At 44.9% G+C, this 24,637-nt stretch overlaps 1 protein-coding gene across 7 annotated transcripts in view; it reads right to left on the minus strand.

Annotated features, from left to right (window-relative positions):
• SLCO1A2 (solute carrier organic anion transporter family member 1A2) overlaps positions 1-24,637 on the minus strand; it is a 43,813-nt gene that overhangs the window by 13,455 nt on the left and 5,721 nt on the right. For 2 of the 7 annotated variants that reach the window (XM_060279162.1, XM_060279161.1), the window contains exons 2-8: positions 12,638-12,745; positions 8,582-8,723; positions 7,488-7,620; positions 6,493-6,599; positions 4,756-4,902; positions 3,241-3,339; positions 266-499 (exon numbers count right to left, since the gene is read on the minus strand). In XM_060279162.1, the coding sequence (XP_060135145.1) occupies positions 266-499; positions 3,241-3,339; positions 4,756-4,902; positions 6,493-6,599; positions 7,488-7,620; positions 8,582-8,723; positions 12,638-12,745 (970 nt within the window). The other 5 variants (XM_035128205.2, XM_035128206.2, XM_060279163.1 and 2 more) reach the window with 5 other exon arrangements.

Consider the following 24,637-nt stretch of genomic DNA (forward strand, 5'->3'; position numbering starts at 1 on the left):
GGTCACGAACGGGATCTGTTCTGGAGGTCCGGCCGCATCCTGAGGAATTTGCAACCAGAGGACTACTTCTGCGCATGCGCGCGGCGCAGTTTAGCGCTTCTGCGCATGCGCGCTTGGCAAGACCCAGAAAAATACTTCCAAGTTTGCCGCATTCACATCCCGAATTTTACATACCCAGAGAGATACATAAGCGGAGGTACGACTGTATTACAAAACATTGGCAGGGGCAAGGGTTGTTGTTTTTTTTAAAAAAAAATCCGTTCACCTTTAGCAATTTCTCGAATTTTTGTGCTGGCCTGAGCTGCATTTTCTGCTGGTAGCAATGTTTTGTTGCCCTTTGTGTTTAACTTGGCACTGTTTTCCTCTCCTTCCTTCGGAAGAGACTTGGGCAGGAAGCAGAAAGGGATGGCGACGAAGAAGCTCACGGCGGCACAGATCAAGACCCCCAGCCACCAGGCTCCGACCCAGCGAGCATCAAGGAGGCTCAAAGTCACATCCTCTGGAGAGAGAGATCAATGGAGAGGACTGTATTAGTAGCGCCACGGTAGCCATCAGTCTCAGTGGTAGACTCTCCCCTTCTTAGTTGTTTGATTGCAATAAATCAGGTCCTCCCTAACAAGAGGGCACGTGTTGCAATGGGACCTGGCAACCAGACCCTGTGTTGTGGGTGGGAACATTGGAGCGGCCACAACACACTATTGGTGGTCCCTCGATCTGGGGTGCAATTTGGCCAGACGGACGCCAGTCAAAGCAATCGGGGAACCACTATTTAACCCGGTGCACGTGCCCTGAGCTTCCTCTTTCGGGCTCAGTGCATCGGAAGACCCACACACCTCTTCCTATATCATACCTGCCAAGTTCCGGCTTGAGAAATAAGGGACTGGACCGGAAGTAGCAGACCGGAAGTAGTGCTGCCGCCATTTTGGAACTGGGCGGAGCATGCTCAGAAGCGACTTTTGATGCTGCTCTGCCCTGTTCCAAAATGGCCGCTGCACCAGAAGTCGCGCTGCAGCCATTTTGGAATTGGGCAAAGCAGCATCAAAAGTCGCTTCTGAGCATGCTCCGCCCAGTTCCAAAATGGCCGTCGCGCCAGAATAAACCGGGGAAAAAAATCCGTTTTTTCGGCTGGGGACAGCTGGAAAAACAGGGGGTTCCCGGGGAATACGGGAGACTTGGCAGCTATGCCCTATATTTAGAGCTTGCGCTTGACCTTGCTATGCTGTCGTGTATTGCTATCGTTGGGACAGGGGCACGGCAGGAATTTCCCCCACTTGGCTGATTGGATGTTGCCATTTGGGTTTCGCCTGCCGTGTAGCAAGTTGTCACAACTTGTAAGGTTGCGGATAGGCTCTGGTTCAGGTTGACAGTTGTGGCAGGATGCCTAGCCAACCCTATGCTTGGGTATTCCTTTAACAAGGAATCCACAGATTCATGGCTGGTCTTCTCCGTGCGGGGTTGTGCCCTGAGCCTGAGTCCAGGGGGACATCTGGGTGGTGGTGGACATAGCATGTCCCCGGCTTTCCGCCATTCCAGGTGTTCACCCTATGGTAGAGCCCTGGGTCAGCGCTACCTACAATGGTGCAGGGAGTTAGTCGAACCAGAGCCTATGCAACCACTCACTTGATTGTAATCAATAAAGTTGTGGCCTAAATTCTGCCAAAAACCAAACCAAAAATTTGAGTCTTGTCTGAATTTATTTCTGGGGGTGGTTAAAAGGTCTCCACACACAAGCAGGTTTACTTTCGAATGTGAACACTGCATTTCTGGAAATAAATTAAAATATGCCTTTATAAACACTTGTTAGGAATGGCATTTAATAGCTAGCTGTCATGGATGCTTTAGCTGAGATTCCTGCATTGCAGGGGGTTGGACTAGATGACCCTTGGGGTTACTTCCAACTCTACAATTCTATGATTTTATTAAGGCATAGGTGGTAAACTTGAGCAGATGCTGCAAGTTTCAAACAGCAGAAGTTAGTCGTTGTCCTGGACAAGGACACACAGGTCTGCATGAAGCATCTCAAAGTGGTTTCGCAATGTAATAAAAGCAGAAATAATATTATTGCATCTTTAAAACCAGTTAAGCCGTTCCGTATATGAAAATATTAAGAACCATTGCATATGGTTAGAACAATTGCATATATTTTAAAAATTGAAATACATGCATGAAATACATACGGTTGAACCCCTTGACCTGGGACATCTGGAAACCAGATTCAAGAAACTGGGTTCTGCTGGCTATTTCTTGGAGCAAAGCAGAATGGGGAAGGATGTAGGGATCAGGGGAAAATGCACACTTCCCCAACCAATGTGCAAACCAAAATACAGATCGCCTTCAAAATCTGCCCTTTCCCATATTTTGCGCTCCAATTTGCCAATAGGAAAACATGTACTTTTTTTATTGCAAAAATGCATACTCTGTTATATATAATGAATTGAAAAGGATGTTCAAAATAACCTTTGTAAAAGAAGAAGAAGAAGCTTTTCTTTTGGGAATTACAGAGACAGAACTACCTAAATTGTATAGAAATTTATGTATGCTACTACAACAGCAAGAATGCTACTCACCAAAAAATGGAAAGAAGCTGAAATCCTAGCAAAGGAAGAATGGATACAAAAACTTATGTAATATGTAGACATGGCGAAGGTTACCGGAAGAATAAGAAATCAAGATAACAAACTTTTTATAAAAGAATGGACATGGTTTATTGAATATTTACAGATAAATTGCAAACAGATAAAAACATTGGCAGGATTATTGTAATAACCTGCAGATTCGTAAGAGTATATATTTAAAGTAGATAATTAAATGAGCAAATTAAATGAATTTGGATATGCAGAAGATATTTAAAAATAAATTTAAGGCACCGCAGAAAGAGGGGGAAGGAAATCAAACTTTGAAATGTTAAAATGATTGTAAAATTAATGAAATGTATAAATTTGAAAAGTGTAATTAAAAACTTTTTTTAAAAAAAAAATGCATACTCCAGGCAAAATTGCACCAGCAATGCATATCTTTGGATAAATGTCCACAAATTTTCAGGCAACTAAAAAAACAAAAACAAAAACACTTTTGCAACTGTGTGTAGAATGGGGTGAATCGAACTTCCTAAAAAAGAGAATCTGAAATTGACAGATTTGTCCCTCCCAAACTGGATGCCACCCAGGTATCCTCCCCCCCCCACAAGAAGCGTGTAACAGGAGTAGCCCTTATGGGTTTTGACCATTTCCATTGCATTACCTGGGTCTACAAATCCAACATCCACATACAGCATGGCACAATAGGAGCCTATCAGTAGACCAAACAGAGGGCCCAAGACAGTTGCTATCTGCAGGCAGCCTAGCAGAGGGAGAGGCAGAAGAATATATATAAAAACAAGTTATTGTCATATTTCACGCAGCTTCTTGTCCAACATTTGTTTGGCTTCCTGTCCTCAACTTCTCAAGGACTGTTTTTTTTTTAGAATAGCAATGCAGGATCTCACCAGCACTGAAACATAAAATAGACCTCTGTGCACCAGCACCATCTGTATTAAAAGTGAACTCATTATCCTTACATAGTCCAAAAAAGAAAAGAAAAAAAGCACAAAATGGAGGCAACTGCAGGCTTGGAGGAACCCAAAGGTTAGAAGTGCAAAAGCAATCTTAAGGGGGGAACCCGAAGGTTTGTCTGGAACCAGAACAACTCAACGTGCACAGAATGCTGGCTGGCTATTGGGAGATGGAAGCAACACAGAATCTGTGGTCTACACACCATCTGTGGGAAAGCACCACCCATGGCTCCAACATTTATGTATTCTTTAAAAGGTAAAGGTAAAGGGACCCCTGACCATTAAGTCCAGTCGTGACCGACTCTGGGGTTGTGGCGCTCATCTCGCATTATTGGCCAAGGGAGCGGCGTTCTTCCAGGTCATGTGGCCAGCATGACAAAGGTAAAGGGACCCCTGACCATTAGGTCCAGCTGTGACCGACTCTGGGGTTGCGGCGCTCATCTCGCGTTATTGGCCAAGGGAGCCAATATAAACCTCAAGCATCAAAAGCCAGGGTAAAGAGGTGTATTTTTAATAATAATAATAATAATAATAATAATAATAATAATAATAGCAGTAATAATTTATTATTTATACCCTGCCCACCTGGATGGGTTTCCCCAACCACTCTGGGCAGCTTCCAACAAAACATTAAAATACAATAATCTATTCAACATTTGCTATCTTCATTTGCTCCAAATGATCAACCTCCACTGAGTGGGATTTGCCTTCTGAATAAATATGCAGAGGACTACATCATGAACACCCCCCAAAATGTACTTTTTCTAAGGCATTTGAAGTCTCCCTTTTGATCCAAAGCCAGGATGACTTTCTGGAAGAAACCAATTCACACCATAAAGCTCTTTAATGCCACTTTAAGCGGCCATAGCTTCCCCCAAAGAATTCTGGGAACTGTAGGGTGCTGAGAGTTGTTAGGCAAGCCCTGTTCTCCTCAAAGAGCTACAGTTCCCAGAAATCCCTTGGAAGAGGGATTGATTCAGCTCCTCTGGAAACTGTGAGAGGAATAAGGGGGTCTCCTAACAACACTTAGCATCCTTGACAAACCACAGCTCCCAGAATTCTTTGGGGGAAGAAGCTATGGTTGTTTAAAGTGTCATCTTTGTACTTAAAATGTATGCAGTGTATGTGGCCCAAGTGTATATAAGAGCTTGGTTTGATTTTTAAATCCAGCACACAATACTGAGGAGGGGTGTTTTCAAGTTTACCGATGTAGAAAGGAGAGTTTTCCGTCCTTGCGAAATCCTCCACGTACGAAATGCCCAAAGGAGCGATGGGAGTTTCACCAACTCCCCGGACGATGTTTCCCACCAGCACAAAAACCCACATCAAGGATCCAGCCTGTTTTTGACATTCTGGGGATAAAAGAAAGAAAGGGAAATCTCCATGGAGGATTTTTGCCGGTAATGAAATACTTTAATGCTCCCCATTCATCTGTAACCAGATGCGCCTGGCAAGGTGACACGTTCCTGTCCCTGAATTCAGAAGTTAAATCAGCTGATTGCATGGCATATTGTTTTACTTCTCCCATTCCCTTTTGGGCTAGGGCAGAAGCAGAGAACCCGTGGCCTCCCAGAACGTTGTTGGACTTCCACCATCCCTTGCCAGTGACCATGCTGGCTGTGGCTGGTGGCAGTTGGAGTGCAGGGGAATCCTGAAGTCACAATTTCCCCACCTCTCTCCTAAGGAGGTCACTGCCAAACTGGCTCCCATTGGCTTTGCATACCCTCCAACATTTCTCCAATGAAAAGAGGGACGTTCTATTCCACGATAATAAAATGTTTATTATTCATACCCCACCCATCTAACTGTGTTGCCCTCAGCCACTCTGGGTGGCTTCCAACATATATAAAAACATAACAAAGCATTAAACTTTTTTATAAAAAAAAACATTTAAAAAACTCCCTTCAGATGTCTTCTAAAGGTTGTATAATTATTTATCTCCTTGGCTCAGGGGGGTCCCATAACTCCATACCCTCCAACATTTCTCCGATGAAAATAGGGACGTTCTAAGGAAAACCTGCACATTCCAGGATCAAATGAGAAAATGGGATGGCTTCTGTAAAGCCAGGACTGTCCCTGGAAAATAGGGAGACTTGGAGTGTCTGAGTTATTTTTATGGGGTTAAGTCTTCAGGCAGCAAAATATCCTGAGCCCTGCAGTGGAGCCATTCAATCACATACAAAGAAAATATGTGTGCTGGTGCTATGGCACTGTCTGTCGCCACACCCGTCCCAACTCTCAGCCACCAGTCACACAGGAAGGTGTGTGTGTTTTGGGGGGGGGGGGACGGATATGATTCAGTTCTCATTTAAAGTTGACCTAACCAAATTTGCATTTTCTGAAACAATAGACTGAATTTTGCAGGGCAGTTTTCCAGCCAAGTGATATGTTCAAAAATGCATTTTACTGTGGTAAAGTGTGCATATAAATCAGGCATCCCCAAACTTTGGCCCTCCAGATGTTTTGGACTACAATTCCCATCAACCCTGACCACTGGTCCTGATAGCTAGGGATCATGGGAGTTGTCGACCAAAACATCTGGAGGGCCGCAGTTTGGGGATGCCTGATATAAACACATACATCAGTGACTATAACATACAACAATGCATTATTTTAGGGGAAATGGCTTGCCCCAAATGTACACATTAGGCAAAATTGTGCACAAACATGTGTTTGTATAGCAGGAGAAATTAGCACAAAAATGCTGGATTTTCATGAGGACATTTTTTAAAATTAAAAAATGCAAACGGATGTAGAAATGTGGAGAGCTCAGCTGAAAATTGGAAAAGGCTGGAGAAAATGAGAGAAACCCGAAATGGCATATTTGGCCATCCCTAGACACAGGCAGAGTAGGCATAAAAAACACTACAAAAGCTGGCACCTACAAAGATAATACAGTAGAAAGAAAGACACTGAAAAATGAATCTAGAAAGCAACCTCACCTTCTGAGGATTGTTCGGCCGCCATGGAAAACTGGCTATGATTTGCAAGGCAAACAGCTATGGTTGAAGAATTTTCAGATACAGAAAGAGAGTTTTCATAGCGGTACCTGTGGAGTCAGAATAAAATGTACACCCGAAATGAGTGTGGCTCATTTGCAGAGCGTTTGCCTTGACTGCAGAAGGTCCCAGGTGGATTCCCTGGTGTCTCCAGGTCTGGTTGGGAGAGATTCTCTGTCTCTAGAGAGTTCCTGCCAGTCATGAATAGATAATACTGAGCTAAATAGACCAATGTTCTGATTGGGTGCAAGGTAGCTTCCAATGTTCTTGTGGCTACACATTACGGAAGCAGATCAATACTTATGGGTTATGAGAGTAGCATTCTTTTATAGTGATTTAGTCAGTGCTTTTTTTCTAGGGGGACGCAGGGGTATGCATACCCCTAAACATTTTGTGAATCTTTGTACTTTTGTCCATTTACTGTATTTATTTTCCCCGATTTGAACTATAAAATGGTGGTTTTCTTGAGTCAAAATGAGAGTAGCCCTAAACATTTTTAAAGAAAAAAAGCAGGTGCTGTGATTCTGCAGCGGTTTGTCTTCAACTCGGGGAGCGCAATCCATTGCTCTCAAGAGAGACAGATACCAACAAGTATACAACTTCCCCCAAAAAAAACTTTGATTAAAGATACATTTCTAAGTACGTCTGCAAATGTATTTCTTAAAAGTTCACACTTATTTTACACAAATACAAACAACTCTCCCACCATCAAAACACTGGTATTACAATTAAAAACCTATTAATCAGAGGCCCCTTACTAACTGCTTCTGCAGATTTATTTCTTAATTCTTCCCCTTTAATTTGATGTTCAGGTGTGCATGGGATGAATCGGGGGTGGGTGGGTTGCATATTCAATGTTATTTCAAGGAGAAGAGCCCAAGGTTCCAACAGGAGCACATAGACAGGTATACCTCAGAAGTATGAGCACTGGGATTTACCTTCCCATCAAGAAATGAGGTAGTGCTATCAGAAAACATCCCAAAGCCATAACTATGCAACCAATAGCGATCATGCGTGGTCTGTGGAGTTTTGATCCCAAGTAGCTCACAAAGGGTATCACCAGCAAGTTGCCTGTGGAAATAGAGAACATAGAGTATCATCCGTCCAAAGTTATTCACTCTTCAGTCCCATGAGTCTCAATAGGTGAGTTAGGCAAAGGCAGTCCAAGCTATTTGGCTGCCCTAAACACCTCATCCAATCGTGTGCCCTCTTGAAGTTGCCTCCACAATCTTGTTGGATCCAGGATGGGGATTCTGTTTCTTATGTGCAAGCAGGACCCAAGTACAAGAGCATTTCCCCCTCCTACAGTTTTCAGCAATTCATATTCAGAAGCATACTGCCTTTGACTGTGGATAGAACATAGCAATTGTGGCTACTAGCCACTGAATGAGCTAATAGTGTTCTCCTAATAAGGCGTTATTCTCACGCTTTGTAACAATTTGGTGACAACCTGTCTGGCTCTCGGAGAGAGTGTTTTGAGCTACCAATCACTCTGGATCGATTCGACTCACTCCAACCTGCTCCAGAACAATCCAGACTTTCTTCAACCTGATCTGGATTCATCCCAAATTGTCTCAATTCAGTTCAAGGTTGGGCTTTTCTGAGTTGCACCGTCCTAGCATGTAGCTCACTAAAGTGAGCTTTCATTTCTTTTCTAGAACAGTAGCTCTATTGGTCTATTGTACTAATCTTTTTATACACCCTGCATATACTTTTGAGAGTGACCCCCCCCCATCATACTCAATGGGGTTTACTTCTGTAAAGACTTGGGAATGCAAGGTAGCCATGCCGAAGATAAAAGCAGAGTGGTCTTTATTCTAGATAGTTCAGAACACTTTTGTGTCTAGCTCCACCTATCATTGCTCTGATTCTTCCAATCAAAGGCATGTGGCCCTCAACAGGTTACAACTGAAGCGATGTGGATCTTGCCAGGAAAAAAGGATGTCCACTATTCCTGGACTGGTCTTTCTATGCTTTTAGACATGCCTGTTAAGCTATTATTGAATTCTCATCAACCTTTTCACTTGCATACCCATTTCAAAGCTTCCATTTATCACACCAACCAACGAGGCAGGGATGTTGAACCGCCGTTCAATCTGTGTGAGCATGCTGTTCATGTAAGCCCCAGACATGGTCTTGGCGAGATAAGCAAAAGATAACGACACCAAAAAGACCTAGAAGAGAATGTGGAGAACTCATTAAATCAACAATAGGACCTTGTTAGGTAGATTTCAAGCTCTTGAAATTGCAAAATGAAGGGCTAGTTATCCTGTAATTTAGGGTGGAAAGGTATGGAGAGGGGCAAGAATATTCACATGTTCCACCTCCTGACTCCATCCAATCGTAGCCAAATGGAATGGGGGTTAGGCAAATGCACACACAAATATTGCAACACTTGCAAATCTTGATGGTCAATGTCATGGACTGGCTGGATGCAGAGGAGTGGTGGGAGGCACCAGCTGGGGAACCCTCAGGGGAAGAAGGCTTAGAGCCAAGGGCTTGGTGGTGGGATGACAAGAGGGAGAAGAGGGAGCAGACTGGGAGGAGGAGGTGTCAGAAGTTGAAGAGGCAACAGGGTTTAGTGAGGAAGAAGAGGCTATGGCAGACAGCAGTTCAGAATCAGAGGCGGAAGCAGAGGGGGGTCAAGAGGCAGAGAGGAGGCACACTGCTGAAGAGGCCAGGGAATCTCCCCCTCCTGGTGTGACCAGCTCACCTCCTCCCTGATCTCCCAGAACCAGAAGAGGAATGAAGAGCAAAGAGAGACAAGGCGACAGAGTCTGAGGAGGTCTGAGCCTTCGAGAGTACTGGGAAGGTGTGGCCCTTCAGTTCTTGCAACTGTCTCCTTGAGGCAAGACCTACTGGGAAGAGTTGCTGTGATCACAGGGTTTCTTTGAATAAAAAGTTAACTTCACTGACAGCAGTGGCTTTATTGCTGACCTGCAATAAAGCTCCTGACTGTTGGCAAGCTCTGTGAGTGTGCATGTGTATGTAATTGTCCTTTTCTCTGTGCATGTGAACAATTTCCATAGGTGTACTGTATGTGAAATTGCCCCTTTCTTGGTATGTGATTGCTTCATTCCCCGTGTGTGTGATTGCCCCCTTCCATGTGTGCATGCAAAATTACCTCTTTTTCTCTCTGCGTCTGATTGACCCTTTCTCTCTCTGTTATTATTGCCCCCTTTCCTGTCCTCCCTAATAGGACACTGAGAACGACCCTGGGTCTACTTGACACAAAGTGAGAAACAACAGTGTCATGTTTAATCTGAAGACTTAAAGAGGCCGTGGAAATCCAGTACTGATAAGCCTTAATCCCATTAGTTCTGCTTGGGACAGACCATAAAGCTGACACCCGGAACACAATTCAGTTGGCTGTCCTTCTCTTCCTTTATCCCATGCCTATGGAGCCGATGCCAAGCACTTAAATCTCGAGAAGCGGTGCCCTTAAGGAAACCAAATAAACTGCAGTCTTTGCTCCTTCCTTTGATTCTCTCGGGAACTCTCCTCACCTGGCATTAAAGAGATGGAGCCAACAGCCAAGGAACGGCTGTGACGTTGCATTAACCAAAGAAGCAGAGGTGATTCTTAGATGCAGGACTGACATGAGCCCTGCTCAGGTGTTCACACATGTAGAAATAAATGTGTGGAAGGTGGGGATATAGTTGCACTCACTGGTTCCACCCCACCCTCCACAAAGGCCACATTCACACTGTACAATTGAAGCACGATGATACGACTTGGGTTTGCCCAAAGAATTCTGGGAGCTGTTAGGAAACCCCTATTTTCCCCTCACAGAGCTACGGTTCCCAGAACTCCCTGGGAAGACAGATTGACTGTTAAACTACCAGGGGGGATAGGGGTCTCCTAGCAACTGCCAAGACCTTTAACAAACTACAGCTCCCATCGTTCTTTGGGGGAAGCCATGACTGGTTGAAGTGACATCATGGTGCTTTAAATATATAGTGAGATTGTGGCCTTGTACCCATACATGCAATCTATGCCCTTCATATACCTAGTATTCAGAGCATGTTCACAGGAGTCTGCGAATGGCTTATGGCTGGTAGAGAAGGTCTGGCTGTTGGGACTCTACTCAGCCTCTGTCCCCTCTCTCCAAGCCAGACCATTCCCTGGCCCTGCTGAGCACCGTCATGTGTAATTGCCTGGCTGGAATGTGTCCTTGAACTCTGATGATGCCTCTTGCTTACCTGGATGGAGGATGGCAAGATGGGAGAAGGGGAGCTGTAGAACCTACAGGTGTTCTATTTTAATTTTTTTGCATGAGTGGAATCAGTGGAGGCTGGTCCATTTGGGCGAATGGTGCGCTGCCCTGCCAACCTCAGTCTCCCCTCATCCAGCCTGCATTTTGATTCTAATTCTGTGGCAGCTTCCATGATAATATTTGAATGGGGAGCATATAAAGTGTATATCCATGGCCGAATCCTTGCATATTCATCTTATATAAACAAATTAAAGGCCAACTATTATACTGCAAGAGTAAATCCAGCCTGTGCCTACCTGCCTTCTTACTTACAACCAGTCTAGGGGATGGCACTGCCAGTTGACTTCCTTCTCCTTGGCTTCAGTCTTGCCCCTTGTAAAGGAGGCAGGCAAGACTAGGTTGAAGTGGCTTCATCCACGATTGGTTCTGGCTCCACCTATTCTCTGCCTTCTACCCCATCGGTCCCAATGGGACCAGCCTACCATATAAAGTGAGAAGAACCACAGCCAAGCTTCCACCAACTTTTGCCTCTGGCCCTGCCCACAATCTGCATGTGGCCCATGGGAAAGTTACCCATCAGAGAATGTGGCCCTTGGTTGAGAAGAGCTCCTCACTCCTCGTTCATGGGACATCTATCCAATGTAAGGGCTGGTTACCAAATACTGCTTGATTTATGTTAATACAATTACCGTTTTCCTCACTTGCTTTGCTCTTGAATCATAGAATCATAGAATCATAGAGTTGGAAGAGACCACAAGGGCCATCCAGTCCAACCCCCTGCCAAGCAGGAAACACCATCAAAGCATTCCTGACAGATGGCTGTCAAGCCTCTGCTTAAAGACCTCCAAAGAAGGAGACTCCACCACACTCCTTGGCAGCAAGTTCCACTGCCGAACAGCTCTTACTGTTAGGAAGTTCTTCCTAATGTTTAGGTGGAATTTTCTTTCTTGTAGTTTGAATCCGTTGCTCCTTGTCCGCTTCTCTGGAGCAGCAGAAAACAACCTTTCTCCCTCCTCTATATGACATCCTTTTATATATTTGAACATGGTTATCATATCACCCCTTAACCTTCTCTTCTCCAGGCTAAACATACCCAGCTCCCTAAGCCGTTCCTCATAAGGCATCGTTTCCAGGCCTTTGACCATTTTGGTTGCCCTCTTCTGGACACGTTCCAGCTTATCAGTATCCTTCTTGAACTGTGGTGCCCAGAACTGGACACAGTACTCCAGGTGAGGTCTGACCAGAGCAGAATACAGTGGTACTATTACTTCCCTTGATCTAGATGCTATACTCCTATTGATGCAGCCCAGAATTGCATTGGCTTTTTAAGCTGCTGCATCACACTGCTGACTCATGTCAAGTTTGTGGTCTACCAAGACTCCTAGATCCTTTTCACATGTACTGCTCTCAAGCCAGGTGTCTCCCATCCTGTATTTGTGCCTTTCATTTTTTTTGCCCAAGTCGTTAATGAATTGTTAATGAGTATCTTAAATTAGAATCCTTGGGTTGAGTAATGCAAGTTTTCCTGGATTATCTAGCCCACACTGACTGTTCTGTTTCATGCTACTTAATTGAGATAGGAGGGCAGATAACAGACGTCTGCTTCTCTCCCCTTTAACATGCCATCGGTTCAGGTATGCTCAGGTATTTGGATAATGGTCACACAACCATTTGTGTGTAAATTACGCAAGGGGCACCTCTCCTCTGCAAAGGAGGCGGAAGCTCAAGGGTCAGTATTCATTAATTTACAGGATTTAAAGGAAAGTCAACCAACTTTCCTAGGTGCTCGGCAACTTCCTCAAGGGGTCTGCGCAGATCCATCAGCAACAAATGAGTTTTTAATTGACAGAAGAGTCATAGCATTTTCCTTACCCTCAGCTTGGTCATACAGAATATAGATGGCTCCTTAGCTCCTTTCATTGTGCTTTTTGAATCGGCTGTGGAATCTTCCTTGTGGTTATTTGCATCTGTCCCAGCATCCTTTTAAAGGAGAAGATGAAAAGAAGTGCACTGGTCATAACAAGACGAAGTTTAAAAATACTATAGAGCGGTATGCAAAAACAGCTTGCAGGTGGGGTACACAGCTAATAAACTACATTCCCTGCATGTGGGTAGCTATTGTTTACTGGGTGGGATGAGGTGGACAGGGAAGTCAGCGAGGTGCAAACCCATGATTGAAGCCAATCCAATGCTCCCACCAGTGTGTTTGCACTGCGATGACTTCCCTGCCACTTCTTCCCTCCTGATAAGCAACAGGGGCTCACCTGTCAGACAGCTTGCATAGTACAAAGAACTGCTTATGGATGCATGATGCCTTCAGTTTATCTACCAGGAAAGAATCTGCAGTGAAATCAATGGGATTAGCGTCTGAAAACATGCATAGGATTGGGCTCTTAGGCACACCTGACTCAGAGAAACTGCTGATCTTGGTTCATGCATAAATACCCATAATTGACGGCAAGCTCCATAATTTCCTTGGTCATTGGCTTGACTCTTTTTTAAAAATGGGCATGACTACGACTGCTCTCTTCCAGCTAGAAGGAATCCTACCAGAACTACCGGTATTTATTGTTGGAAAAAGGGCAGCCACCAATGTTGGTTTGCTTTTATAAGATGCAAAGGAATACAGCCAGTCTTCAGGGCCTCACTTGGGAAAGTGCCAATTCTGCAGATCAAAGTGATTGTGTGGGCACAGATGGGGCAAGATGATCCTTTGAGTAAACTAATCAAATCAAATCGTTATTCCTGAATATGACAATATAGGGAAATAGAGATATATGGCTAAACACATTGGGTTGTATCCAACTTCTCAAAGCAGACCCACTGAAAGTAATGAACCTAAGCTGGCCATATCCATTTATTTCCATAGATCTGCTCTGAGTGTAACTAGCATCAGTGACAACCCGTTGATTAATTATGCCACTCAAAAACTAGCACATTCATAAGTCAACTCTAGTAGTTTCATAATTCTTCAAAGCATTGTGAGCCCTGATCCAATGATTCTTTTAAAAAATGTTTTCTTAGTTTGATACAAGAAGTTTATGAGCAAACAACATGAGATCACAATCAATCATAAAATGCAGTGCCATGATACCGTGATGCATGTGTTGGAAAATAACGTTGCATCGTGCATGCCACATTCCCCAGATGCACTTCGGTGATGTGCAATAAATTCAGACACTTTGAAATCTGGTGGTAACAAATAACTTTATAGCAGAAGGTCTCAAGTTCAACCCCCACCATCTCTAGGTCAGGCTGGGGTTGCATCTAACACTGTGAAGGCTGAGTTTTGCTTGCCCAAGGAGACCTCCATTTCCTCGCCTCCTGCTGCATGCTTCCACAAACTACTTCAGAGGGCCCCAGAAACTGGAACTGATTTTGGGGGTGCATGAAGGGGTGGAAGGGGCAAATGATGAAGAGAGCATTCCATCGGTTTGTTGCACCAGCGGAACTTCAGCGATGGACAGTGCCCCCTGTCTGAAACCCTGCCAGGATATTGTTGCATGCTATCCCAATCTCCAGCCAGTTTACAATTCCAAAGCTTCCAGGCACTTACCCAGGATTCGGTTTTCCTGGAATGAGGGAGATGGTAGTGTTTTTAGGCTATATAGTTTATTTACACATATATATAACCTTAGCCTGAGGCCCCAAGAAGGTCTTGCTTTTCCCATAGCCACAGCCTTGGATTCAAGCATAAATCAAGCATGTCTCTCCCACTCAGGTTTCTGCCTGCATTTTGCTTCTAGCCTAGCTCTCTCTCACACACACCTCTGGCACAAAGCCACTTCCTTTGTTATCCTAACAACCCACACCACACTTAGAGGACCATTAAGTCACCAAGGAGCTGGCCTGGCCATTCCAACAATTGCATTTGGTGCTGGCCTGGCCATTCCAACAATTGCATCCTCCATTACCGGTAGATTTTAACCCTTGCTGGATCCAGGAATTAGAAGGGACTGGGGCATACAGCCTAACACAAACACATCCCGTCCAAACTCACAAGAATCTTGATCTAGATGAGACAGCAGGCTGGCTCAGTATAAGCCAGCTTTCTCTGTTCCTAATTTCCACCCAAGTTTATGCCAGTGGATTCGTAATTCAACAGGCACATTGCAAATTATACTGGGCTCAATGTGTTCACCACTAATCTTGGTATGTGCAGAGAGATCATCTGCACATCACCCAGAAAGAGAGAGGAAATATGCTGAGATTCAAAGCATGTACCCTGCTGAAAAAGCTCTATTTTCTCCATGTCTTGATCCTGCAGGTATCCCTGACCATTAGGTCCAGTCACGGACGACTCTGGGGTTGCAGCGCACAGAAACACTGTTTACCTTCCCGCTGGGTCATGTGGCCAGCATGACTAAGCTGCTTCTGGTGAACCAGAACAGCACACGGAAACGCTGTTTACCTTCCCGCCGGAGCGGTACCTATTTATCTACTTGCACTTGACGTGCTTTCAAACTGCTAGATGGGGAGGAGCTGGGACCGAACAATGGGAGCTCACCCCGCCGTGGAGATTCGAACTGCTGACCTTCTGATCGGCAAGCCCTAGGCTCCGTGGTTTAGACCACAGCGCCACCCGTGTCCCTGATCCTGCAGATTCTTACCTAAATAAGTACACAGAGATTCTTTATTCTGGATACAAATATAAAACCCAGGTACATATCTGGACTCAGGTAATACATTTGAGATCCTCTCTCTCTCTCTTTCTCTCTCTCTCTCTCTGCAATACAAGTTCATTCTCTTATTTAGTCCAAACACATAATGACTTCTGCTGGCTTTTCTTTTTGCTGGGTGGTGCTTAACGTAGGAAGAAGAGGAAAGGGAAGTGGGATAGCTTCATTTAAGGTTAGGCTCAATTACATTCCTTGAAAAGAAGTGGGGAAGTTTCAGATCCCCCTGAAAAAGATGTGAGGTGGCATCCCATAACCCTGCTATGATTATAATAGCCTATAATGGTCAGGGGAGGAGAGACAATGGTTGGGAGTTAGTTGGCCATCTGTCTGTTGAGTTTGAATGATGAGATACCTATCAGAAATGGGTGATGGGAAGGGGAGGGCACAGGATTGTGAATGAGAATCAAACAATAGACAGGGGGGGAGAGATGACGACTGAAGGCAACTTGAGACTGCAGCGCCACTTTCTGGGGAGAAGTTCTGCTGGTTTGCAGGAGAGACAGCTGCTTGTTCAAGGTGTTATTATTGCTATGTAAAGCTCTTAGCAACTTGGGACCAGTTTACCTTGCCCACTCGACTGCTTCAATCTGCAGAGCTGGTTGCAGGTGCCAAGTAACACTTGCTCTGCCTTTGTAAAGAATCAATATTTACGTGTGGCAGCACCAACACATTGGGACTCCCTGCCAACTGTCAAGGCAGGAGTCAGGAGCAGGTCAGCAATAACTCACACGGTGTCAATGAAGTTACGGTAACTCTTTATTCAAAGAAACAAAACAGCTCGGGCCGAAAGGGCATAGCAAATCCTCCCAGTAGATCTTGCCTCAATGAGGCAGTTGTGAGGACTGAAGAACTCCACTTTCCACTTAGAGAAGCTCTCTAAGTTTCCTCTTCCCCCAAGTCCTTCCCAAGCAGCCTGAGACTTCTTTGCCTTGTCTGTCTCTGCTCAACTCTCTTCATACTACTTCTGGTTCTGGGAGACTGGGGGCAGGGAGGGTAGATTGTCGCAGCAGAAGGGGGTGACACTCTGGCTTCTTCAGCAGCCTGCCTCGTCTCTGCCTCTTGGTTTCCCTCCTCTCCTGCTTCATCTTCTGATTCTGGACTTCTCTCTGCCACAGATTCTCCCTGCTCACTAAACCTCTTCGGCTTTTGACACCTCTTCTTCCCACCCTTCACTCTCTAATCACCAATCTCCAGGCCCTGAGCTTTCGTCCCTTGGGGGATTCCCCAGCTGGTGCCTTCTGCATCCAGCCAGTCCATGACACCAACTGACAACAGGTAGGTATACTCTTTTTTTGGCACCTGCTAAAACGATTTCTGTTTAGGCAAGCCTGCCCAGCTACGTAGATTGGTAGGGCAGTACAGGCTTCCACTGGCACTTTCTCTTCCCAAGGAAGCGAATGCTGTGTAGAGCTGCCCCAGAAACTGCTTAGAGAGCAGGGGCAACACTGTTCTTCCCAATGGAAACCATCAAAATATTACACACGTACCATAACAGTTTGGCCGTAGTTGAAAGATCTGCACTGTACACTGGGGTGGGCAACCTTTTCCAGCTTAGGCCCAATGACTCCCACTTTCTATACATGGGTCCAAGTGGCTTTGCATTTGCTCAGCCACCATCCCCTGGGAAAGCCATTCTTTAGCGCTAAATCAGAACTAACAGCAATCTGCAGGAAACCCGGTTGCTGTTTGTTCCAATTCAGCACTAAAGATCAAGTTTCCTGAAGGGCAAGTAGTGGAGCAAATGGAGGTGGGAGCTGTAGAAGGAAGCGGATTTTGGTTGAACATCAGGCAAAATGTCCTGTGCTAAGAGCTGTTTGGCAAGGCTCTCCTTCACTCGAGCTATTTAAGTGGCATCTGAACAGCTGTTTATTAGAGGTGCCATTCCTCCATCATGCATAGAAGGCCCCGCACTGAGCACAGAGGTAATTTTAGGGCAGCACAATCAGTTCACCCACACTGAGTGCCGAGCGGAGAGGGCACCTGTGAAGCATTTGCTTGGCTATGGGAAGGAGGCATGAGGGCTCTGGCAGGGTCCTAGAGTCCCCCCATCTCCTTCCAAAAGTCCGGGTGATGCTTGCCCAGCATTGGGAAGGAGGTCAGTGGACTCTAGGACCCTGGCAGAGCCCTCACACCTCCTTCCCAAAGCCTGGCAAGGTGCAAGGACGGGGGGGGGGGAGGAGCACCAAATTTTGGGCAAGCTCAAAGTGCCATAGTACCAAACTCCATCCTTGCTTTGCAGAGAGTTGTCTATGGTACTGTGATCCTCTGATTCTATGGCAATGCCTTGCAGAGGTGTACAGTTTGTCTCTCAGCAGCTTCAAGCCCCCTTTACACACATGCACGTGCACACATGCAAAAATAATGACTGGCATTTTGCTAGTTAACTCGATGTGCCCTCAAATATACAAACTGAGTGCTGCGATTTGGAAGTGCTGGCTTTTCCTTTAAGAAAAGTTTTAGGTGCAACACGGGAGAGATATCATGCCCCCAACCCCCCGCTACACACACACCATCCCCATTGCAGCGTTGGTTATGAAAATCTGCTTGCCGGAAAATACAATACACAAAAGTCCTGCAAACTCCATGCCAAGGAATGCTTTAAAAGAACATCAGGTGTTTTATTTCCCTGAACTTCTGGTTACACAATTATTTTGGACGTTCCGTCAGGTCATTAAAGGGAGCAGCATTTTTAGAATGCTTGTACAGTGCGACTCTTTTAATCGTTTGATCTGTTAGTTCAAAGTGAGCCAGCGGGAGAAAAAAAAAACCCAAAACATGCTACAGTCTAGGATTTGATGGCATGCAACCTAAAGGCTTTGTGTGTGTATGTTAGAATCTTGCAAATCCCAACATTCTTTAAAATGCTTTTTTGAAAAAGAAGGACTCTTCTAGTCCTCATGGCTGTAAGATAAATCTAACGTCATATATTTCCTGCACTGAGCAAGCTTCCCATCTCTTCATCAACCCAAAGCTCTGATTGTTTGTTTTTAACATTCCCATTAGATGACTTTTCTCCCCATTTACAATTCTGATCTTCCCTCCCATCTCTTTCCATCTCTTGGCATCTTTATGGCTTTATTGCTATCCATACCTCGGTGATCCTGTTAGTGGCAAATCCATTGGCTTCTCTCCTCAAATCTAACCCATATCGGAGTTTCTTTTGGAATAAAGGCATTGCAGTTTTGGAGCAATGAAAGGATCTCTTACGAGAGACACAAAACCAAGAGAACACGGGGGAAAGAACAGAACTGAATGTACTTCTTTCTTAGAAAAAGTCAGTGAAACTTTTGTTATATTCAGCAGTGACCTGCTGAGCAGGAGAAAGAAACAAGAAACAGGGGGACCTTGAGCCAAAATAAATAACCCAGAAAACTGCCCCATTTCAAGACATGGTCATATCTTTCTTTACAGCTCTCCTCTCTATTCTTGCAAGTGCTTTTCAGACAATAAACTAGGCACAACCTTGGGTTGCCTACCTTGATGCCATCACTCATCTTGGCTTCAGTTTCCATTTCAGACCAGGATCGGACCACACACTACCTGAACGTCTCCTCTGCTCTCTCTTCCTTTTTTAGCTAAGCATGTAAAAAAGACTTGAGTCCTGAGTAATTCCCTAAACAATTTTAATCCCTGCAGGTCTTTGATTACCTTGAGTTCTGGCCAGTCGAGTGCCATTAACCCCTAACAGGATCCGAAATGTTGCACTGTTGTGCTCATTAAAGGCAAAATATGTACACAGTGAAACTAAGATAATGAACACTGGCTCCTCTAGATGAACTGTTTAACTGAGCATTTGTTTTGCTTTGCTTGCATAAAGCTCGCACAGCAGTTGGAGTCCAGGGGTGCCCTCTGTTGGACTACAGCTCCCATGAGCCCTGGCCAGTATGGCCAATTGTTGGAGTTGGAGTTGGAGTCCAACAGCAGCTGAGTGGGCAACACTATGGACTCCTCCAAGCATCCTTTTCATGATGGCACCAGGGCACATACACGATCTTGCTTTCAATACGGGTTTTACAACTCTTGTCTCTGTTTTATTATAAAATGAAATAATAATAAACTTTACAAAACCCTAAAACACTGTTTGCATCCACTAAAAATTGTTGTATACATGCTGTTTAATTTTGGACTGGGGTATGATGTCCTGTGGCTTCCTACTGAAGCAGTGGCATAGCATTCGTTGCCAGCACCCAGGGCGGGGGGCCGCCACTGCCAGAGCAACCTCACCTCCACTGGAGCAAAACGGAGCCAAGCTGAACCATCTGCCCGCCCACACAGGGGGGAACCTGTCTGGTCAATGCAGCCCTTCAGAGAAGAGCACCGGGCCACACCGCACTGGGGGCACTTTTTTGGGGGTGCCGGGTTCACACCCCCTCAAAATTTGTGCATCCAGGGGCACGACCCTCTGGCACGCCCCACGCTACACCCCTGTGCTGCAATCCTAAAAATGGTTGCACCACAAATGTTCCAGGTTTGTCCTTTTTTTTTGCTTTGGTTGTGCTATAGCTCCCCTTCTGACAGCAATAATGCAATAAAATTGGGGAAGCATCGCAGAACAACTAATAGAGCAGGATCGTGTGTGTGGATGGTCCATTAATGGTATTTTGTCAATGGCATTTTGCAGAAGACACCCTCAAAACAACCACAAGTCCACAGAGGCCTTATGTCTGGATGAGGGTGGCGCTGTGGTCTAAACCACTGAGCCTCTTGGGCTTGCTGATCAGAAGGTCGGCGGTTTGAATCCCTACAACGGAGTGAGCTCCTGTTGCTCTGTCCCAGCTCCTGGCAATGTAGCAGTTCAAAAGCACCCCAGTGCAAGTAGATAAATAGGTACCGCTGTGACAGGAAAGTAAATGGCATTTCCTTGCACTCTGGTTTCCGTCACGGTGTCCCGTTGCGCCAGAAGGGGTTTAGTCATGCTGGCCACATGACCCAGAAAGCTGTCTGTGCACAAACGCCGGCTCCCTCGGCCTGGAAGCAAGATGAGCACCGCAACCCCATAGTCACCTTTGATTGGACTTAACCACCCAGGGGTCTTTTACTTTTTTACCTTATGGCTGGTCTTTACTTAGCGTTCGTTCTGATTTGGTTACAGATCAGTTGCAGCGCCATCACCCTGCATCCTGAACTCAACCTGATTTGCTTGCAGGGTGTTTTTTTATTTATTTTACAAACCTTCTTGTTAATCATTCATCAGTCCCATGCTTTGCAGTGCATTTCCCCATCACTTTTCCAAATGGCAAAAAGTTAGTTTCTTTCCCTTTTTTTCCAAGCAAGATTATTGAAGTTTGCAGGAGAGCACTTTAATCCACTGGGCAAACCTAAAGTTCCAGGATGACCCAGAATCCTTCCAGCAAAATACTGACAGTCTCGGGGCACCTGAATTCTCTGCTGGACCCCTTTGTGCAGAACTCATAATGTGGTCTCCCAGAGTCCCAGGTTAAGGAACCTATTTGCAGGCTTTCCTCTACAGCAAGTGGCCGGGGGGGGGGGGGCAACCTTTGGCTGCTCAAGGAGCCGTATTAGCTCTTGGGGAAATTTCTGTTTCTGTTTGTGTGTGATTGTTTAAACTATATAACTATGGGAATCTGTGTTTTGAGCCCCTTATAACAATATTTTAAATTGTATTATCTCTCCCCCTCCCCCAATACACACCTTTTTGTGTTTGCTACCCTGGGCAACTTTGCGAAGAAGGGCAGAATATGAATAAACGGAAAGAAAAGAAAGAAATTGGTGCTGGCTAGTGGTAATATTTATTTATTTTATCAGAGTCTTTCTGCCCCTGCTCCTTCCTGCAGTTCAAAGTGCATGGCAGCTTAACAGCACCACGTATAATATAAACAGTAATGCAAAACATAAAAGAGAACAATCCCTCCATGACAAAACAGGAACACTAAGGCTGAGTCTAGACATATTTTTTTAATGCTGTGAGAATGCTTTTTTAAAAAAAGTTTTAATATATATATTGAATTTTCCATTAGCTCACCATCGCCATCTACTGTCACATTTGTATAATGCACTAAAAGCACGCTTAAAACGTCATATTTGCAGCTGTATAGCTGAGTCCCAGAGTCGCAGCTCCAACCAAAATCAACGCCCTCAGGTTTTAAAAAACGCCTGGACAAAGAAGCACATTTTCACCCGCCATCTAAGTACAGCTATTGCCATCACACCAAAAGAAGATTCAGGGCAACACGAATGTGGGGAAACAGGTTATATTTATTAAAGGTTTTTTTAAAAAAAAAGGTAAAGGACCCTGGATGGTTAAGTGCTGTCAAAGGTGACTATGGGGTTGTGGCACTCATCTCACTTCAGGCCAAGGGAGCCGGTGTTTATCCACGGACAGCTTTCTGGGTCATGTGGCGAGCAAGACTAAACCACTTCAGAACACCGTGACAGAAAGCAGAGCGCACAGAAACACTGTTTACCCTCCTGCTGCAGTGGTACCTATTTATCTACTTGCACTGGCATGGTTTCAAACTGCTAGGTTGGCAGGAGCTGGGACAGAGCAATGGGAGCTCACCCCATTGCGGGGATTCGAACGGCCGAACAATTGAAGGATCTGCCAGTCAACACAACCAGAACAAAGAGTGCAATCAAACAAGTCTGGGCATGTGAGCGAAGCAAATGGGAGGATCCAATCATTCCCATTGCTTGAGCCAGCTTACAGCTTGCTATGGTCACACAGCAAGGTTTGATAAACTCCTACCCATCCTCCCATTGAATAGACCTTGGGTTCATTGGCCTACATTCAACCCGATGCGCGTACCAGGCCAACCCCCCCTCCAAAAAATGACTCAGATATTAACCCCATATTATCTTAAATCTGCTCACCTGCCTGGAACAAATGTCAGTAAGCCGAATTGCTATACACTGCTCCAGCCTGACGGGAAGCACTCAGCAGTGTAGAGTAGGTGAAACCAAGGAAATGCAAGGCAATCTGCATCCCTACCCAAAATTCCTACTCAGTTCCCTAAAAGAAAGGGTAGCTAGCAAACCCCACACTGCAAAAACGGTGGGAGGGTGGGTGTCTGGAAAGGAAAGAGGGGGAAATGTGGGGTGAAGAAGGCTTAAATAGCCTAAGTGTCACTTCTCTCCTACTGGGCAAAATGCCCCCATGTGGTGCCCAGACTGCTCCTCTACAGAAGATAACGTCTCTCCTACAATTCTTTGATTCCTCTTCTTTGAGGGGTGGAGGGTGTGGCAAATATGTTCCCCTCACCTCACCCCACCACCAACAGAAGAAAGGGAAGGGAAATGTGGTCGACTGTCATAATCTCATTATCACTATTTTCTGTACAAAGCTATATACGCTGCCTAATCATGACCTCTCATAAGCAGTGTGCACAATAAAACTGTAGATAAAACACAGCTGTAATCTGCAAAACTATTCTGTGTGTGCGCGTGAAATAACCATTACTAAAACACAGATAAAATCAGTAAAAAAAATTCAAAACAAATATCACACGTAAATTTATCACTGCTTTTAGTTAATCAGTTACAGGTAGGTAGCCGTGTTGGTCTGCCGTAGTCGAAACAAAATTTTAAAAAATTCTTTCCAGTAGCACCTTAGAGACCAGCTAAGTTTGTCATTGGTATGAGATTTCATGTGGTATCTGAAGAAGTGTGCATGCACACGAAAGCTCATACCAATGACAAACTTAGTTGGTCTCTAAGGTGCTACTGGAAGGAATTCTTTTATCTAGTTAATCAGGTACGCCTTCGTATGTTGCCATTTAACAGGAAATCCATTTGATTAACTCTTACTGTTTCTGCTCTAAAACCAGGGCTAGGTCTGGGGTGTTTTGTTTTGTTTTTTGCATGATCCCCCCCTCCGTATTCTGCCAACCTACCCCATTTGGTGCTTTTCAAGCCCCTCTGGCTCCTCTTTCCCCTCCACCCTATCCAAGTCCAAGCAGATGGATGGAACCAACCTGAAAAAGTTGAGAACAGGGAAAGAGACAAGCGACAAGGAGGTGGGGCTGGCATGTCCTAGACCTGGCTGTGTTACCTGGTGCTGAACCTGCCTAGAGCAAGAGAATCAATTTGCAGAAACATCTCTTATTCTGCAACCCACAGGAGCCTGTACATTTTGCACTGCAGACGGAACCCTTCAAAAACAGGGTTGCCAAGTTTTTAACCAGACCATGTAAGGAAACCTGCAACAGCACCTTTGCATGAAGACATCTAGCAGGCGATCGTGCTCATCTCCACACCATGGCAAGCTGCACCGTTTTCTGATTTCTGCACGTCAAGTGACAACAGTCAAAAGCAGAAGAGCTGAGAAGGCCTTTTTTCCTGCTCTGTCAGCAACCACACTTGAATATTAAAACAAACCCACCCTCAAGATCCTTAGTAAAACAGATGCTGTCATTCACTTACCGCTGTGACTGTTTAGGAACATGTGGAATGATGTTTCCTGATTTTGCCTTTGATCTTTTATTTCCCAACGTGTTGAAAATTAACTAGTATGTGGCGGCCATTATATGATCGGCTTCTGTCAAATATTTGCAGCCTCACATCTTAACTTGCTTCGCTCTAGCCGAGTAAATAATGCCAATCTGGCTTAGTGGTCTAAATCACTGAGCCTCTTGGGCTTGCCGATCACAAGGTCGGCGGTTCGAATCCCCGCAATGGGGTGAGCTCCTGTTGCTTTGTCTCAGCTCCTGCCAACCTAGCGGTTCGAAAGCACGCCAGTCCAAGTAGATAAATAGGTGCCGCACTCAAATGCTGTTAGCCCAAAGATGGAAAGAAGCAGCAGTCCTGACTAAAGAAGAGTGGCAAACCAAGTTAATGGATTATGCTGAAATGGCAAAACTAACTGGAAAGGTCAGAAATCAAGATGACAAGATATTTTAAAAAGAATGGAAAATGTATTTGCAAAAGTATTGTAAACAGATAAATACATTGGCAGGATTTTAAGAACACTTGTAATTTTAGAAATAGTATAGTAAATCTGAGATTAGAAAAAAAATGGAGTAGAAATGATATGCAGTTGATAAGAAATTTAGGGAACCAGGAATGGGGGGGGGGAGTCAGGGGATTCGGAGAATCCCACTTTATGGAATTGATATGGTTTTATGCATAATTCTCTTTTTATGCATAATTCTCTTTGTTTATGGATGTTATTGCATTTGTTACTGTTTGTTTTTTATTATATTTTGTTACTCTTGTTGAAAAATTAATTAAAAAATAC

This window comes from Zootoca vivipara, chromosome 10 (assembly GCF_963506605.1).
Source record: "Zootoca vivipara chromosome 10, rZooViv1.1, whole genome shotgun sequence".
In the NCBI taxonomy this organism is placed as follows: Eukaryota; Metazoa; Chordata; class Lepidosauria; order Squamata; family Lacertidae; genus Zootoca; species Zootoca vivipara.